Genomic DNA, 18,362 nt, shown 5'->3' with positions numbered 1-18,362 from the left:
TAGTTATACTCGAATAGCTTCTTCAGCAGAGTCAAATGGACTCAAAACATTGACATTGCTTTTCTCTCCGCGGATGCTGCTGGAGGTAAAGTTTTCTGTTTTCATTTCTCCCATTCATTGTTAATTGTCCAACACTCCACAGCTTTGATCTGATCTGTAGTTATCACATCACTTGGTTCTGTCTATAACATGTTACTTCTGCTATTTAGCATGGATGTAGCTCTGTGTTGTAGCTTCACCAGGTTGATATCTAATTTATAGATATACTTGGTGCTGTTTCTGGTATGCACTCCTACACTCTTCATTAAGCTACAGTTGGACTTTATTTCAATGATAATGGCAAAACGAAGAATATTCAATGCACAAATTGCAGTTGAATACAATTTGCTGCTGATGGAGGATTTATTTGGTGTGAAATTGTATTTTGTCTCCAAGGATTGTGTGCCGGTCATTCCTACCAGGACTTCCTTGGGCGGATGTAGCTGTGGCAGGTAAATTAGTGAGGGTGAAGTCAAGTAGATCTCCTCACTTTCCACAAGATCAGTCAGACTGGGAGTAATGTACTTCAGGATGTAGCCTGGTGAAGGCATTGAAATGTCTAAACCAGAGTCCATTTTGTGCCTCTGCTATCCTCAACTCATTTTCAACATTGCTTTATCAATCGAGTGGGAAATATAGATGGTAATTCACAAGAGGTTTCCTTGCTCATGTTTGACTTAACACTTGGAGTCTTCGTGCGATCAAGGACAATGTCCTAGTTGACTAGACACCACTTTGCTCTCACCTCTTGTGGGTCTGTCCAGCTAGTGGGATAGGACAAATTCAGGAACGTCAATGCACATTTCTGGAACAACAGCTGAAAGCTAGGTTCCTGTGATTATGACTGTTAAGTTGTTGCTTGGCTAGTCTGTGGGATAGCTCCCTAATGTTGAAACAAGTCCCCAGATGTTTCAGGATCAAGAGAACTCAGTGTGCCATTGTTAATTTTGGTGCCTCCATTGATTTCAGGTGGCCAGTTTAATTTTATTAAGATTAAACATTTCTGTAGTGGTCTAAGAAAGGTGCGTAACTTTCTGAGGCATTTTAGAGGTCCGTTAAGAGTCAAACAAATTGCTGTGGTCTAAAGTCACATACTGCCAGACCAGCAAATTTTACTCCTTGAAGAGCATTAGTGAACAAGGTGGGTTTTTATGATAGTAGTTTGATTATTATTGGTATTGATAGTAGTTTGTTATTCGTTCTCAACTTGCATCTGTGCTAATTCGGGTTTTGTGGCATAAGACAGAATTGAAAGTGTTAACAAATCTGCTGTTCAGTAATGCACGACTGAGAGGCCCTGTTGTCTTTACGAGCTGAAGGGTGCAGTGCGACTAGTCTCTGGTTCTTACATAACCCTGAAATCGGATATACTGGATTGTTTACTCTGGCCTGTGTCAGTTCCAGTCATTTTTTTGGCAGACATTAGTTTGCATAGCATATGACTGGGAAAATCTCCTGTTTCGCATTCCAGGGGCATGCAGGGGACCTTTGTACACTATCCACCATGGCCCAAGGTTTTGACGTTGTGCAATAAAAAAGCAATTTTGCAGTTCTAGTTGCCAATGGATTTTTTTTTGATAAAGTGAGATGAAGTTTCTACGTGTCCTGCTGAGTATTGTGAAGGGATAAAATATTTAAAATTTTCGATATACTGGATTATTCAAACAAATCTGAATTTTAACTCCATATGTGCAGGTGTTAGGATGAACAGCAGAATTTATGACCTCAACCCTTCCTGCTCATTCTTCCATTCCCCACAGTAAGAGGCCTTGTAGATTGCAACTCTGAGCCTTCATTTTTATGTTTCAAGGCTGACTTCTACCTGCAGCTGGTGGAAATCAGCATGTGGCCAATAGGTGTAAGTGCAATCTTGCATGGCAAGAGGCCATGGTCTGGGATCCGACAGAATAGTCTGCAGCAGTCGTGGTGAATAAATACTGGATCTGGAGTCAATCTCAGCTGGGAGAATGGAAGGGGAGCCTGGAAGAGGTGATCAAGGTCCAAAGTTTTCTTGTGGGTCTGGAGGTGCATTCTTTTTAGTGAAAAAATGTATTAAAACACAGCTGGACCCTTTGTAGCCAACATCCTGCCTGCTTTCATTGGCAGGCCCAGCACTGAATTTCACTGCCATTGGGAGTTAAAATTGCATCAGGATCTAATAACCTCATTTGACCCTAACTAGTAAATATGAATGAAGTTTTGACTTGCCTGGAGAAGACAACCCCAATGCTATTGAAAACCTGGCATTTAAAATGGTGGCAGACTGGTATCAGTGACTAGTGCCCAACTGCCATTTTAAATATCTGTCCTTCTGGCCCATTCCTGCTGGGCCAGGATAGTTAAAATCTTAGACTGTTTTATTAATAAATTTCATGTTAGCACCTCTTTTATAAAAACATAGCCTTCTGACAATGGTCAAAATTTTCCTATACCGTTTCATGGAGTGTGCATGTTTGGTGCACACGCATGTACAATAGAGTGCCCCTTAACATCATGCAAATTGCCACGTTGTAATTCAGTCTCCAGTCAGAAAATCTAATGAGCTAGCGAGGGTGATAACTTGCAGTAATGAAATTGAGGACGGGGCAGAATTTTCCCATCCCACCCGCCACGGGAATTGTAGTGGGCTGGGGGGGAGGGGGGCGCAGTTGCAGGCCATGCAAAGGTCTGCTAACCTCAGGTGGGATTTTGCGGTGTTAGGGCAAGCACGCTTGGAAAATCCCACCCATCAAGCACTGAAATGTATATTTCCGTACACCTGTCAATGAACTGACTTGGACTTTTGGAATTTCTTGTGTTAATATCTTCCTAGCTTTGCTGTGGCTCTGCACCTATTGTACACTCTGCATGTCTTGGACCCTTAGGACTGAAATGCTTTAGAGAGCTCAGATTTGTTTTTGGCAGTGTTGCTTCAGCCACTTTGTGTGGTCTAACAATTGACAGTTTAAGAGTACTTTGAAATGCTACTGGCTAAGAAAGCAAAAAGGGGACTTTTGAAAAGAAAGGCCTTTCAGTGTTGGACAAAAAAAATCCTGTTTCTTCCTGGTGCTAAAATTAGGTGTTGGGCTGAATTATATTGAATGTTTGGTTCTAGTTTTCTGGATTTATCAAGAATAACTTTTCGAGGATGGTAGAGTAATAGATCTCTTTAAACAGTATCAGACAGAAAATATGGGCTGGAATTTCATCCAAGGAGATAGGTATAAGGAGTTGGGAGAAGCCCACTCACTCTTTGTATTAGAGAGGCGGATATGGACTGGAGTTATTTAAAAATGGCAGGCACAACCGGATTTTGGTATTTCCACCCATATTCCCATTTTCAGTGAGCTTAAAGGTACTCAAAAGCTGTTTGGGGGATCCACCATCACAAAAGCTGGACCGGGGCGGGTAGGGGGGTGTGGTTGGAGGGTGGTGTGGTATGTAGGCTCATTGAGAACTACCCACTGCCCTGGCTGCCAACCTCTTCTCCCACCCTCTCCTGACATCACTTGCTCCTGGCCAAGGATCCAGCCAGGGTTTGGGTGGATGTTGTTTTGACAGCAGCCTCAATTTCCTTGGAGCTGATGATCAATAGGGGTGATGGTCCCTGATTGGCAAACAACCCCTAATGGATGAGACTTATGCCCCCAGGGTCCTTAATCCCAGAGAAATGACTATTTCAGGCCTTTCAAGTGTCTAAGTGGAGCAGATGCAGTGGGCAGGATTTCACAGCCTCGCTCATCCCGAAACTGTAAAAGCTCAATGGACCTTCCCATGGTTCATCCCTCCCCTGTTCCAATTCTCATGGCAGGCAGGGCAGCAAAATTCTGGCCAATGTGTTTTGTGTTTAAAGATGGCAGAGCTTCTTCAGTGCTTCTTCAATGCAGATCTTTGCACTGATCTTAAGGTGGCCTTGTCCACACAATTTTGTCATGGTAGAGATCACATGACTGCAGAAAGCTGAAAGTACACATAGAACTGATTAGATATCAAATTCAGCATCCTCCTTTTCAGATCGAGCACAGATACAAACACCCCCTTCTCCTATCAAAAAAAGTTAAGCAATCATGAGTGAGCAATCAAAGTGAGCAATCATGTGTGACTGCGTTACCCACTGTTCTCGTGTTAACAAGTGTTTGCATGACAACTCAGTCTCCACACCTGCATTGCACATGAAGTCTTTAAATCATGCAAGTCTTTTCATGGTATAAGTGTGTGTTGACATTGGCTGTTCATCTGAAAGATGTTCCCTCTCCAGGGAGTGTCATTCCCATGGCATTTGTTGCCATGGTAAATGTTCCATTGTGCTTTTGGGGGACATGTTGACTTCTAGGATTGTTGGTGGTTCTGGACACAGTACAACTGGCGAGATTCCTTCTTCCTGACCAGTTGAATGATGTGAAGGACAGCTTCACTAGTTGTGTATATTTTTTTCCTTATTCATTTTACTGGATGTCAGTGCCACAGGCTAAACCTGCACTTTTTCTTTCCCATCCCTAGTTACCCTTGAGAAAATGGTGAGTTGCCTTCTTGAACTGCTGCAGTTCCTGAGGTGTAAGCACACCCACAGTGCTGTTAGGGAGGGAGCACAATGGAACAGTGGTTAGCACAACAGCAGGAACTCGGGTTCAATTCCTGGCTTGGATCACCGTCTGTATGGAGTTTGCACGTTTTCCCCGAGCCTGCGTGGTTTCCTTTGGGTTATCCGGTTTCCTCTCACAGTCCAAAGATGTGCACATTAGGTGGATTGGCCATGATAAGTTGTCCCTTGGTGTCAAAAGGTGTGTTGGTTAGAGGAATTATTGAGGTAAATACTGGTGGTTACAGGGATATGGCCTGGGTGGGATTCTTTGTCAGAGTCAGTGAAACTCAATAAACTGAATGGCTTCCTTCTGCACTGCTGGGATTCTATGATTTTGACCCAGCATCAGTGAAAGCGATATGTCCAAGTCAGGATGGTGAGTGGCCTGAAGCGCAACTTCCAGAAGGTGGTATTCACAGGTATCTGCTGCTCTTGTCCTTTTAGATCATAGTGGTTGTGGGTTTGGAAGGTGCTGCCTAAGGAACCTTGATAAGTTCCTGCATTACATCTTATTGATGGTACACATAGCTGCCACTGTTCATTGTTGGTGGAGGGAATGAATGTTTGTGGAAGAGATAGCAATCAAGTGGACTGCTTTGTCCAGGATGGTGTCATGCTTCTTGAGTGTTGTTAGAGCTGCATTCATCCAGGCAAGTGAAGAGTATTCTATCACTCTCCTGACTTGTGCCTTGTAAATGGATAGTCTTTTGGGAGTAAAGAGGTGAGCTACTTGCTGCAGTATTTCTAGCCTTTGACCTGCTGTGGTAGCCACAGTATTTATATGGCTAGTTTTGGACACTAAAGGGAATTTAACACAGCCAATCCACCCAACCTATACAGCTTTGGACTAGTTTGCACATTGCCCCTCGTTTCCATATTGGCTGACTCACGTGTTTGAGTCCTGTCCGGCTCTCCCATGCTCAATTCTTGGCAATGGTTTGACAGTCTTGTCAAATTGAAATCTGGCTTTCTACCACGTCACCTCGGCTTTTTTCACTCACGCCTATTAGTACTTCTGATTTTAGTAGTTTTTTTTGCTATTGGAAGAGTAGTTTGCATGCAATGTGACATTAGTCTTTGGACAGGACTACTTTCCATGTCTTCAGTCGCTGGAAGATTGCCTGGGGCTAGATTTGTTTGATTTCTTGATGATTCCTTTGGCAAATTTCACTGCTACCTCAGCCTTTCCATTCGACTGGGGATAATGTGGAGATGACGTGTAGTGTTGAAGTTTCCAATCCCTTGTACATAGGCAGTATTCTTCACTCATGAATTGAGGGCTATTGTCACTTATCACAATGTCTGGAATGCTGTAACAACTGAAATGTGCTTTCAGCAGTTGGCATGGCAGTGACAAGATAATCAATTCCCATTTTTATGAACAGGTCTATCTCCAGCTTCACGCATGATCTATCTGAGATATTATGTGTCATCAATGGCTCTCGAGCCTGTTTAGCTCACCACTTGTTATAAGCACTGCACTGGCCAAATGTGGTCTTTAATTTCATTGCTCATGTTTGGCCAGTAGAGCGCTTCTCTTGGCTTTCAATTCAATTCTCTTATGGCTTGCATGGATACATTTCAGAATCTCCTCTTATCATCTTGGATGATGATTCCATTTCCTTTGTACAAGATGCCATCTTGAGCTATCAATTCATCTTGGTATGCCCAGTATGGTCTTGTTACTGTAGGTGTGTCCTTGATGCTCTCAGACCACACTTTCATCACTACTTTTTGTAGCACTTGGAGAGTTGCATTTTGTTGTGTAGTTTGCTTGGTTTGAACAAGGTATTTGTGAGATACAACATTTCTGCTGAGTTGATGATGTCGCACTGCTGCTTCATGTTGAATTTGAAAGATTACACATTCTGTTGTAGCGTTCTTGACTTCTTGGGAAATGCTGCTGTCAATAGTACGTCTATGATGCACATCTACTTTCCTTCCTTGTTTGTATGTAACACCTTGATTGATATCTCTGTAAATTAGTGCAAACACTTCGGAGCAGGTAATAGTGGCTCGAGGAAAAATGCTTTGAAGGGGCTAATGATCAGAGTCCACTCTTACTTTGTCTCTACCGAAGTGGTACTGATGAAAATGCTCACCAGCAAAAATAATAGCCAGGCACTCTTTCTCAATCTCAGCATACAGTCATTCTGTTTGTGGTAGTGTACTAGACGCAATGCAGCTGGTTGTCCTTACTATATTAGGTTGCTTCAAAACCTGTTTTGCTGGCGTCACACTGCAAGCTGACTTCATCACTGACATTACAATACTTCAGCAGTGGCATTGTCAGCACTATTGGTTTGACTTTAATGAATGTTGCTTCTTGTTCTGTGCCCCATTAGCAGTAGTCACCCCCTTCTTGGCACTGAGCTCGCATAATGGATCAGACATCAAGAACAAATTCGGCAAAACATTTTGCTAAATAGTTCACAAATCCAACAAATTGTTGCATTGCTTTCACATCTGTTGGCCCCTGCACCATTGCGAAAGCTTTCATCTAATCAGGATCTGAGTGAAGACCTTTTGCTGAAAATACTTGACTTCTGGCATCTTCAGTAGCACGTTTTCCTGTTCAGTTTCAGGTTCAGTTGGCAAGCCTTCTCATATTAAATTCTGACCATTGTCTACTGTGGCTTCTTCTATTATGTTTCCACACCCATTGGCTAGTAGATCATCTTCCATCGCTTCCGCTCCAGAGAGATCACTGACTAGCTCATGTCTGCAGTGATACTTTTCTGGAGCCATGGAAGTGTCAAATGGCATGCACAACCATCTCTATCTTCCAAACAGTGTCCATAATGCTGTTTAAAAAGCTGCTGCTTTCATCCAACTTCACCTGCCGATATCTGGGGTAGTAAAGATCTTTGCCTTGATAAGTTGTGGCAAAATTCCTTCAATGTTTGGCATGGGTAATGAGGTCTCTTCAGCCCTTTGCTTAAACACAAAAGATCTAAACATAGTTGCAGCCTTCCAATTATTTGGGCAGCATGGTGGTACTGTGGTTAGCACTGCTGCCTCACAGCGCTAGGGACCTGCATGTGTTTCACAAAGATGTGCAGATTAAGTTGATTGGTCATGCTACGTTGACCCTAGTGTCAGGGGAATTAGCAGGGTAAACATGTGGGGTTACGGGGATAGGGCCTGGGTGGGATCTGGTCGTTATTGACTCAATGGGCTGAATGGCCTCCTTCTGTATTGTTGGGATTTCACTGCTACCATGCTGCTAGTCCAGTCTAATAGTTGTCACCTGTCTTTTTCTGGCTCCTCTATCTTGCTTTTTAGGCTTGACCAAATTGTTTGTATTGAGTAATGTTTCATCAGACTCTTCTGCTAATATCTCTCCAGTAGCCATTTGTACACACTTGTTTTGCTTCTTCCTAGCCAAATACTTGTCTGCGAAATGATTTGCTTCTTGCAGTTAAAATACTGCTTTCTCCATTCTTTTTCTTTGCAAGACATCCTCCACTATATTTGCATCCTGCCCTTTCTCTGTGATTGCTCTGCACTTTCAGCCTAGAATGTCTCTTTGCATTGTGGTATAATATACGTCTTGGTCTGCTTTGTCTAACTGATGTTTTACAAGCTCCGCATTTCTCACACATCAGTCATTTTCAGAGCACAAGTTTCTCTTCTTGCAATAAAGTGTAATGTTGCCATAGTCCCAGATGACTGTAGGCTGCTCTCCCCTTTGAGTGGGAGAGCTGGATGGTGGCGATTCAAGCTGAGATTCACCACACCTCAGACAAAGGACAAGGTTAAGAAGGCGGATTTTCATAAATAATCTCAGTCAGTATGGGAATTGAACCCACATTGTTGTCATCACTCTACATCACAAATCTGCTATCCAGCCAACTGAACTAACCAACCTTCTCCCTCTTTCAATAGACTTTCTGTCACTGAGGGGTCTTGTAGGTCTAAGATTATTCGATGTTGATCATCCTTGGCTGTTGGAATTCTCATTATTCTACAATCTGTGGCATTGCAGACACATACTGTTCAATGGTCTCATTTTCACCTTGAGCTCTCATGTTGAAGACATAATGTTTATACATATCATTCACTCAGGGTTGAAAGCATTTGTTCAATGCATTCATATCCCTGCCATTTCTTTTTTGTCCGTTGGATTTAGTGAAGTACAAGCTTTGTAGCATTTCCTCCCCAGCAGTGTTAGAAACTACTCTCAACATTAATTAAACCTGTTGCAAGTTTGTAATCTTGCCATTGCAAGTTGAAAAATTGCCAGTTCTGCCACGTATCACTTTTCTTTTTGACATGAGCTAAGAGGGGGAAGCTTATAGCAACCATGTTAATTCAGCCAGTATTTTACTTGCAGCTTTCACTTGTTTGTTTTCCTTGTCCTTTATCAGCAGCTTTTAGGAGATGTTTTGAACATTTCTGAGCTATCTTTTCTACAGCACTTCCAGGGTTCTTAAGCTCTGTTTTATCTCTGCTCCCTGACATCATATTTCATGTTTAAGGATACAGAGCTTCTCAATGCTTTCTCATTGTAAGTCTTTCCTGAACTACTAGTAAAATGTCCTCCTTGAAAGTTGCCTTTTGGTCAAAGTCACATCACATGTAGAACTGATTGCATTGCAATTGCATAGCGGGCTTGCTTGAAAAGAGGTGCATCAGGTCTCTCACTGACTGCAGCCAGTGGCCAAGGCCCCCATTGCCACAACAAGATGCTGCCTTATAATGCAGCCCATTTGCCAACTTAATGTGAATCCTTAGTGAAGGAGCAGTGGTTTCCCTGCTGAGCCAAAAAGGGCTGCTTTAAAAACTTTAGTTTACTCTATATGGACCATGAAGAGTAGTTACTCTGAACTCAACAAAAGAATCCAGGCCTCCTTCCCCTGGGCTTCCTTCTTGCTCTCCAGAACACAATTTCTTTGTAAATCCTCAAAGTACCATTTATACAGAACTAATATAAATAATCCAATACATCTAGTATCTCTTCACAGACATTTAGGCCTCAGCATTTGCCTGCTGTTTGTAACTCATTCTGGGATCATTTACAAATGGGAGTTGGGCCAGAATAGGAACCAGAGTTATTGAGGGCCTGGTATCGGAGCATGAGATGGTGAGCTTCCTTGTAACAAACTTCATTGCAATGAAGTAAGCCTACTTAAGACACTAATAAACTTTAAACTAAAGAAACGTTACCTATTTGATTTGATTTATTATTGTCACATGCGTTGGTATACAGTGAAAAGTATTGTTTCCTACACGCTATTTATTATTATGCCTGTACACAGTTGTGCTGTAAAAGCCCTCAAAGTGGGATGGGGGTGCAAGGTCACCTGGCATGATGCTTTGAGAATTCCTCTATTAACATTTGAACAATGGTTGCTGGGGCAGAGCATGCAGCTCCTGTTTTCATCATCACAACTGTGGAAATGGATAAAACACAATGGGAGTGATTCTCCCAGCTCACTGTGCTGCTTTAATAGCACAGCAGTCCTCAAGTGGAGGCTGTTTCCTATTGAAAATCAGGTGGCGGGGCCAATTCCCGCTGGAGAGGCCAGCAGCATAGTGCTGAGCGGCCCACTGCGTATGCACCAATTTGTCAGAGCAGAGATCAGCACATGTGCAGTAGCCCTGCACTGCCGGCAAGTGTGAGGTGGTCCACTTTGGTAGGAAGAATGGTAGGAAGGACTATTACTTACGTGGCGAAAAACTGCAGCAGGCGACGGTGCAGAGGGACCTCGGGGTCCTTGTGCATGAGTCGCAAAAACCCAGCTTGCAGGTGCAGCAGGTGGTCAGGAAGGCGAATGGGATGCTGGCCTTCATAGCGAGGGGGATTGAATATAAAAGTAGGGAGGTCTTGCTGCAGCTGTATAGGGCATTGGTGAGGCCGCAGCTGGAGTACTGTGTGCAGTTTTGGGCGCCGCACCTGCGCAAGGATATTTTGGCCCTGGAGGGAGTGCAGAGGAGGTTTACTAGGCTGATACCGGAGTTGAGGGGATTGAGCTATGAGGAGAGGCTGAATAAACTAGGCTTGTACTCGTTAGAGTTTAGAAGAATGAGGGGAGATCTCATTGAGATGTATAAAATGATGAATGGGATGGATAGGATAGAGGTGGAGAGACTCTTCCCGCTCAAAAAAGACAGTAGGACTAGGGGGCACAGCCTCAAGATAAAGGGGAGGCGGTTTAGAACGGAGTTGAGGAGGAACTTCTTCACTCAAAGGGTGGTGAATCTCTGGAATTCTCTGCCCGTTGAAGTGGTGGAGGCTGCCTCGCTAAATATTTTTAAGAAGCGGGTTGATGGGTTCTTGATAAGAGAGGGGATTAAGGGTTATGGGGAGAGGGCGGGAAAGTGGAACTGAGCCACAACAGATCAGCCATGATCTTATTGAATGGCGGGGCAGGCTCGAAGGGCTAGATGGCCTACTCCTGCTCCTTTTTCTTATGTTCTTATGTTCAATCGCTGGCTAGCCGCACGACCCCACTTTGCTGTCCTTATGACCCCCTGCACGGCCCGATCGTTGGCCCCCCAAACATGTCCGGGCAAGCCTTAATCCTTCCCTCCCACTGGCCCACCTTGATCTCCCGCACCTCTGTCGGCCCCGATCTTCCAATCCCCTTCTGGTCTGGGGGACAGAGGAGGATAGAGGCCTGCAGACCTGGAGATTTCAGTCCCTGGGCCTGCTAATTATATGTTAAATAGATTCAAATGAGGATCTACATAATTTATACAGATTTTAAAGATTTACATAATTTATACAACTCTGCGGCAGAAATCAGCACAGAGCTGACAGCCGGATTTCCGGTGCCGTCAACTCCGCACCGATTTCTGGCGATGTATAAATCATGTAAATCTTTATTTGAATCTATTTAACATATAATTAGTGGGCCCAGGACAGAAATCTCCGAGCCTGGTGGCCTCTTTCCCATCCCCCGCCCCGGCCAGGAGGGACCAGAAGATCAGGGCGGGAGATCAAGCTGGGCTGGAGGGGGCGGTGATGGGGTTGGGGCCGTGTGGGGATCATATGGACAGCAACGCAGGATTGGCAGCGATTGGAAGGTCAGCAGTACAAGGCTGCTGTGCATGCGCCGATCTCCGCTCTGACAGATCGGTGCACGTGCAGTGGGCCACTTAGTGCTATGCTGCCGGCCTCTCCGGTGGGAATAGGCCTCGCCCCCCCCCCGCCCTGATTTTCAATGGGATTTACGTGAGTGCACTCTGCAGCACACAGAGTGTGGGAAATCCATTTTGAAAATCCCACTGAAAGAAATGGCTGAATTTACTCCAATTTGTACAAAAATGCAACACTTAATTTCTGGGGGAGAATCGCCCCAATAACTTATAGGCCAGAACTTCCTGGCCATTCATGCCAGCAGGATCTAATGGTTCCACTGGTAGTACACCCCCACTGTGGCTTTCCTGGTGGCGTGGGCTGGATTCAATGGGAAATGCCATTGACAGCGACGGGACCAGGAGTTTTTTAAAGTTGATTTATTTGTGTCGCAAGTGGGCTTACATTAACACTGAAATGAAGTTACTGTGAAAATCCCCTAGTCACCATACTTGGTTGCCTGTTCGAGTACACTGAGGGAGGATTCAGCATGGCCAGTGCCCCCAATCTAAGATCCCGCAGTCAGCAAACAACGTGCCACCTCTCGCATGCCGGAAGGCTCAGAAAATCTCACCCATATTGTTCAGCAAGCGTAGATATCTCCCTTGTCATGGCTTCCTCAGGATCTTAACTGCAGGAACAGTGGGGATAAAAGTCCGATCCAGTGGCAACACTAATGATAATGAGTGCTTGTAGTTGGTTGCCCATCATTGGCCCTCCCAATTGGCCTTTAACACCTTCTGTTCTCTCTATGGGCTGCCGTTAGCAGTTTTTCCCCTTGTTTTTGTGGTTATGATTCATCTTTCATTTCCTCATCCTATAGTACTTTCCACTTTCTATGCCTTTTAGCTTTGACAAAGGGTCATCTAGATTTGCAATGTAAGCCCTTTTCTCTCCTTACAAATGCTGCCAGACCTGCTGAAATTTTCTAGTATTTTCTCTTTTGGTTTCAGATTCCAGCATGTGCAGTAATTTACTTCTATCCACTTTCCATTAATATGCACTCCTTCCCCATCCTCCACCATATTATTCTACACAGTATTCAATAAACAAGTGACTTCTCATTGTTTTGTCTTTAACGCTTAGCAATGCACCTGATTGAAATGATTCAAATTCTATCTTCTAACTCTACTAGTTAAAAAGTTAAATATTCCTATTTTTTTCTTAAAAACTAGGACATTTTTTCTAAAAGCCCACAAAAAGCAAAGTTTGAATTCTACTGTGGTTTAGCCAAACCAGCCAGAGCGAGCAATGTCTGTTTTCTCGATCTAATTTAGTGCACAGCAAATTAATCTTTAATTTCCCATTAGGCTTGCATCGAGACTCAGTGAGAGGTTGAACCTTATTACACAAATCCCAGCAAAATAGAACATTCAATGCTGTAGGGTTTGATTCTAACCTCCAGAATATTATTAGATCACATCAATAAACAAATAATTTTACATGAAGTAAGCTGCAATATTCTCTGATGGGTAAGGTCAATGACTCTTCCAGAACCACTAATGCCTCAAATTTCAAATTATTGTGCTTATGTTCAAATCTTTTCACGTTCCCCTCTTCCTTATTTTTGTAACCTCTTCCAACCTGCAACCCTCCAAGGACTCTGCCTTTCTCCATACTGGCCTCTTGAGCATTCCCAGCTTCCTCCACACCACCGTTGGCAGCTATGCTTTCAGCTGTCCAGGACTTAAGCGCTGGAATTCCCTTCCTAAGCATTTTTAAAATCTTTTTCATGGACCTCTCTTTGAGCTGGCTTTTGATCACATCCTAATATCTCCTTATGTGTCCATTTTTGTCTGATCATACTGCTGCGTTGCACTGAGACTATTTAAAATGTTAAAGGCACTATGGAAATACAATTTGTTGAATAAAAAAGTATGTGCAGTTGCAACAAGGAGACTAAATGTGTCTTATGAGGGCTGCATTTCCAGTTCCTTTTAGTACAAGTCATTGGACGTAGCCACTCTTGAGGTCTAGGTTTATTGAATCAGGGAAGCCTTGCAGGTTCCCTTTGCGGATATACATCCAGTTTCGGGTAGTGTTTCCACACCCTTCAGGTTACCTGTTACAGTTGCTGGGAGAGAGGAAAGTGGCTATGACACCGGTTGCCCTGAGCCTTGGCCAGTGATAGAATCAGAAGTAAGGAAAGTACTTGTTTTTCCACACTTATTTTGAAATCTCTCCCACTTTGCCCTGTGCGCCTTGCTATCCATTGTACAAGACAATGCGATCTTTTTAACTTTAATTTCCTCACCCATTGTGTCTTTGTTTTGCTGTAAATGCAAGAGTTCAAATTTAGGCAGAGATATTCAATGTCTGCTATCATTTCTAACAATATTTGCCACTCCCAAGTTCCCAGAACCACCCCAAAAATCTCCATAAGTCTAGGTTTTAATGTTGCACTAAATTAAATCAGAATGTAATGCCATGATTCTGTTGGCACAGCTACATCATGACAGTTAAGCCAGGCAGGCTATGATTATCTGAACCATTGGTGTAACTGGGCAGAAAAATGGTAGTTTGCAAGTTTGCCAGATGCTAAAATGCACACCATGGCAATCCTATTCACTAACTGGAGTGCCAAATTTAGGAATTAGCCTGATGATTCCTTTACCTCCTTGTTTTAACTAAATCCCAGGATCTATTGGGTGGAATGTGGATGAGTATGTGCAACTGAGCCTGTGTGGGGATTAAATAGGGGAAAAATTCTCAGTGTGTTAGGAAGTCACCTGTCATCTTTCGGGTTTGACAGACGCAGGACAAAAAGCGGGCAGGACAAGGAAAGGACAGCCAACCCAGTCCCAGTTTGGTGTTTGAAATATGTTAATGAGGCTGGCATTGGGGAGTTAAGAGGTGAGGCCCTGACTTGCTCTTGTAGCCACAGATTTATTTGCCTGTTCCAGTTAGGTCATCCCAAGATATTGATGGTGTAGGACTCAGCAATGGTGTTGCCATTAAATATGTAAGAAAGATGATTAGACTCTGTCTTGTTGGAGATGGTCATTGCCTGGACCTTGTACGGAAAGAATGCTTTATATCATTTACCAGCTCAAGCCTGAATGTTGTCCTGATCTTGCTGTATGCAGGCACAAATTGTTTCCGTATCCAAGGAGTTGCAAATGCAACTACACACTGAAATCATCAGCAAACATCCCAACTGCTGACCCTATGATGGAAGGAAGATCATTGAAGCAGCTGAAGATGGTTGAGCCTAGGATAGGGCCATGAAGAATTCCTGCAGCAATATCCTTGGGTTTCCAATAAACACAATCACTGGTGGTGCTACCAAGCTGCTCTTGAGTCTTGAGTCTGTACACAGAGTACATTCCGTGCCCTTGCTACCCTCAGTGCCTCTTTTAAGTAATGTTCAACATGGAAGGATGCTGATCCATCGGTTAGCAGAGAATGGAAGATGGTAATCAATGCAAGGATTCCTTGTTCATCTTTAACCTGGTGCATCATGAATTTCAGAATCAATGTTGAGCAATCTCTGAGCATTCCCTATCAACTGTATTGTGTCACCAATTCTGGTGGATCCGTTTTGCTTCTGGGACAGTCCATAACAAGGGATAATGATGTAGGAATCTAGGGCATTGGCTGTAAGGTATGAGTGAATTTGTCAGGCTCTTGCTTGACAAGTACGGACAACTCTCCCATTTCAGCATAACTCCCTAGATTTTTGTGAGGAAGACTTTGCAGTATTGACTTCATATGGCTTGCCTTTGTTGTTTCCAATGTCTAGGTCTATGCTAGGTGGTCCATCAAGTTTTATTCTTAATCAACACTTCTACAGTGTTTGTCTTTCTTGGCTATTTCCGAGGTCAGTTAAGAGTTTGCCCTATTGCTGTGTCATGTATAGGCCTTACCTAAGAGTCATTAAAAATCAAATGGGCTTTTACAACAATTTGGTAGTGTCATGGTCACCAATATTGAGAGTAGCATTTTATTCTAGATTTATCTGTTGGTTTTACAGTGTTTCCTAGGCCTCGGGAAATCCATCATCTAAAGGAAAGAAAGCTTCAGGGAAATGGTAAGTAACTTTTATAGTGCTGCTTGTGGGCCTAGAGGAGCAAAGGTATTTATTTCCCTCTTATCCCCTCTAATAGCTTCTCTATACAAAAAACCCAGATCCAGGATTGGATGTCCACCTAGATCAGAATCAGGGTCAGTCCTGTGACCTACACCAGGATATTTCCCATCTGACCACAGGCCAAGTCTATCAGGGCCAAAGAAATGCATGCTGGGAGTGAAAACTTGCTGAGGTAGGCCTTAAAGAGTATTTTAAAGGAGTAAAGTTCAAGACATTGAAGGAAAAAAATCCTAAGCTTTTTATCAAGCAGCTGAAGGCACAGCTGCCAGTAGCAGAGCATTAAATTGGGAATGTGCAAGAGGCCAGAAATGGAGGAGTGTAGCGATCTGAGGAAGTAGAGCTGGAGAAGTTTGCAAAGATCAGGGAATGTGAGGATTTAAAAACAGTGAGGAGTTGCAAGATTAATGTTGGAACCTGGAACAAACTTCTGGAGAGGGTGGCAGAGATAGGTTTGATCAAGGCATTCAAAAGGGAGTTGGATTGCTATCAGAAAAGAGAATGTGCAAGATTGTGGAGATAAATCAGGGGACTAGGATTAGGTAGCATGCTCTTTCAGAGCCACTATAGACTGGATGTGTTGAATGGCCTCCACCTGCACTGTCAAGGCTCTGATTCTTTATGTATGAGCCAGAATTCGGTTGCTTTGCCCATCACAAACGTAGTGAGCGAGGGGGGACATCAGAAATGTCCATTGACCTTGAGTGGGAATTTCCGATCTCACTCGAGCGAGACCGTAAAATCCCACCCGTTGCCTCTGTAGTACCTTGGGACATTTTATTAAAATGAAAACACAGGTTGTCATAATTTGTCACCAAGCACAGGGATGATGGGTGAATGAAACTTAGTGTGAGTTAGGATATGGGCAGCAGAGATTTGGGTGACTTCCATTTTATGGGGGATGGAAGGCTTCCAGGAATGCATCGGAATAGCCAAGTTTAGAAGACATAGATGAAGGTTTCAGCAGCTGAGACAAGAGAGGGACAAAAAGTTGGCATGGTAGCACAGTGGTTAGCACTGCTGTTTTACAGCTTCAGGGACTTGGGTTCGATTCCTGTCTGTGTGGAGTTTGCACATTCTCCTCGTGTCTGCATGGGCTTCCTCCGGGTGCTCCAGTTTCCTTCCACAGTCCAAAAATGTGCAGGTTACGTTGATTGGCCGTGCTAAATTGCCCCTTAGCGTTCCGAGATGCATAGGTTAGAGGGATTAGTGGGTAAATATGTAGTGATATGAGGATAGGGCCTGGGTGGGATTGTGGTTGGTGAAGACTTGATGGGCCAAATGGCCTCTTTCTGCACTGTAGGGTTCTATGATTCTATGATTCTTCTATGAAAACGTTACCGAGTTGGGAATGGGGTGGTTTTACTGAAGAGGCAAAGATGTGCTTGGAAGCTCATCTCCCTTTGTTGCATATTGGAAAGTCACTTTAGATGATTTAGATAAATCCTGGAAAGGGGTTCAGAACCTACAGGTGGAAGTGGTGAACAAAGCTAAAAGCTGTGGTTCATTTCAACTGCTTAAACATACAGCCTGCTCTTTGTTTGAACAAGCTTAAATGTTTCATTTGTGCCGCAAGTTTATGCAAAACTCATTTATTAATGCATTTGTTTTAAGTGGTTGACAGCTTATTGTCAACATAGCTGAATTTATTAACCAGTATGCACTAAGAATTGTTTAATCCCACTCAATTTTCTTTTTAAGTCTCCATCATGTAAGCACTTTGGTTGTGCTTTCCTTTTTGGCAAATTGCACCATGATTTTAATTGAATCTTCAAATAATTTCAAATGTGCATATATTAGGCTAAGCCCGATGCCAGCCTGTTTTATTAAAATGTTCAGTGCAGTGAAAACTACAGGGCCTCAACTGTTAGGATGTTGGATTGCTCCCCCTCCATCAGCATCTGAAGAGTTGGCGGGGAAACACATCCCTGCTGACTCCAACAGCCCAGCTAGCATTATACACTCTAACGAGAATCGGTTGATGTTAGGCAGGAACACCGGGAAGTCTAAGTCCGAGAACCTGAGGAAAATACAAGTGTCAAGGTTCCCAGGGCAGGGAAAATAGGGAAGACCTGGGTAGTCATGAGGGGGAGGAGGGGGTAATCAGAGTTCTGAAGATGGGGAGGGAGGTTAAGAGTTCATTGGGGCTTCAGGAGGGTTGGACGGCACCCCACTCGGAAGAGGGCTCAAATGAAAGGCACCCGCAGCCTTCCCACGCCAAACCTAACCTGGATTAATTTTGGGCATCTCCCACAGAACTCCAATTCCCCCACCAGCCTGATAATTGAGGCTGGGTGGGAAATGGCTCTTAAGTGGCCCCTAAATGGCTTCCTATCCAAGCCTTGCCTACCTCAGCATAAAATTGCTGTGTGGTCAGGGTGGGCAGGAACACAATAATGATCCCATCCCTGCAATGTAACACTTTCCCCACCCCCAGCCTAAAACCTTGCCAAGCGCTGGCTTACAATTCAGGTGCAGATAAACCTGTAATAGCTGTTTAATCAACTGAGTGTGCAAGTGTGTTAAATAGAATGGTCATTATATAACTCAGCTCTAACCGGCTACTCCCTTTTACTTGTACATCTTTAGCC

General features: G+C 43.7%; 1 protein-coding gene across 2 annotated transcripts in view; it reads left to right on the top strand.

The window, feature by feature from the left end:
• The window catches only part of rorb (RAR-related orphan receptor B), a 182,842-nt gene that overhangs the window by 48,411 nt on the left and 116,069 nt on the right, over nt 1-18,362 (top strand). The window contains exon 2 of one of the 2 annotated variants that reach the window (XM_080188918.1): nt 15,658-15,714. The exons of the other annotated variant lie outside the window; for it this stretch is intronic. Within the exon in view, the coding sequence (XP_080045044.1) occupies nt 15,658-15,714 (57 nt within the window). The remainder of the gene's footprint in view (nt 1-15,657; nt 15,715-18,362) is intronic. 2 annotated transcript variants of the gene reach the window in all.

This window comes from Carcharhinus amblyrhynchos, chromosome 5, assembly GCF_965287045.1.
Source record: "Carcharhinus amblyrhynchos chromosome 5, sCarAmb.v2.hapA, whole genome shotgun sequence".
In the NCBI taxonomy this organism is placed as follows: domain Eukaryota; kingdom Metazoa; phylum Chordata; class Chondrichthyes; order Carcharhiniformes; family Carcharhinidae; genus Carcharhinus; species Carcharhinus amblyrhynchos.
This window is presented reverse-complemented; position numbering and strand designations above follow the sequence as displayed.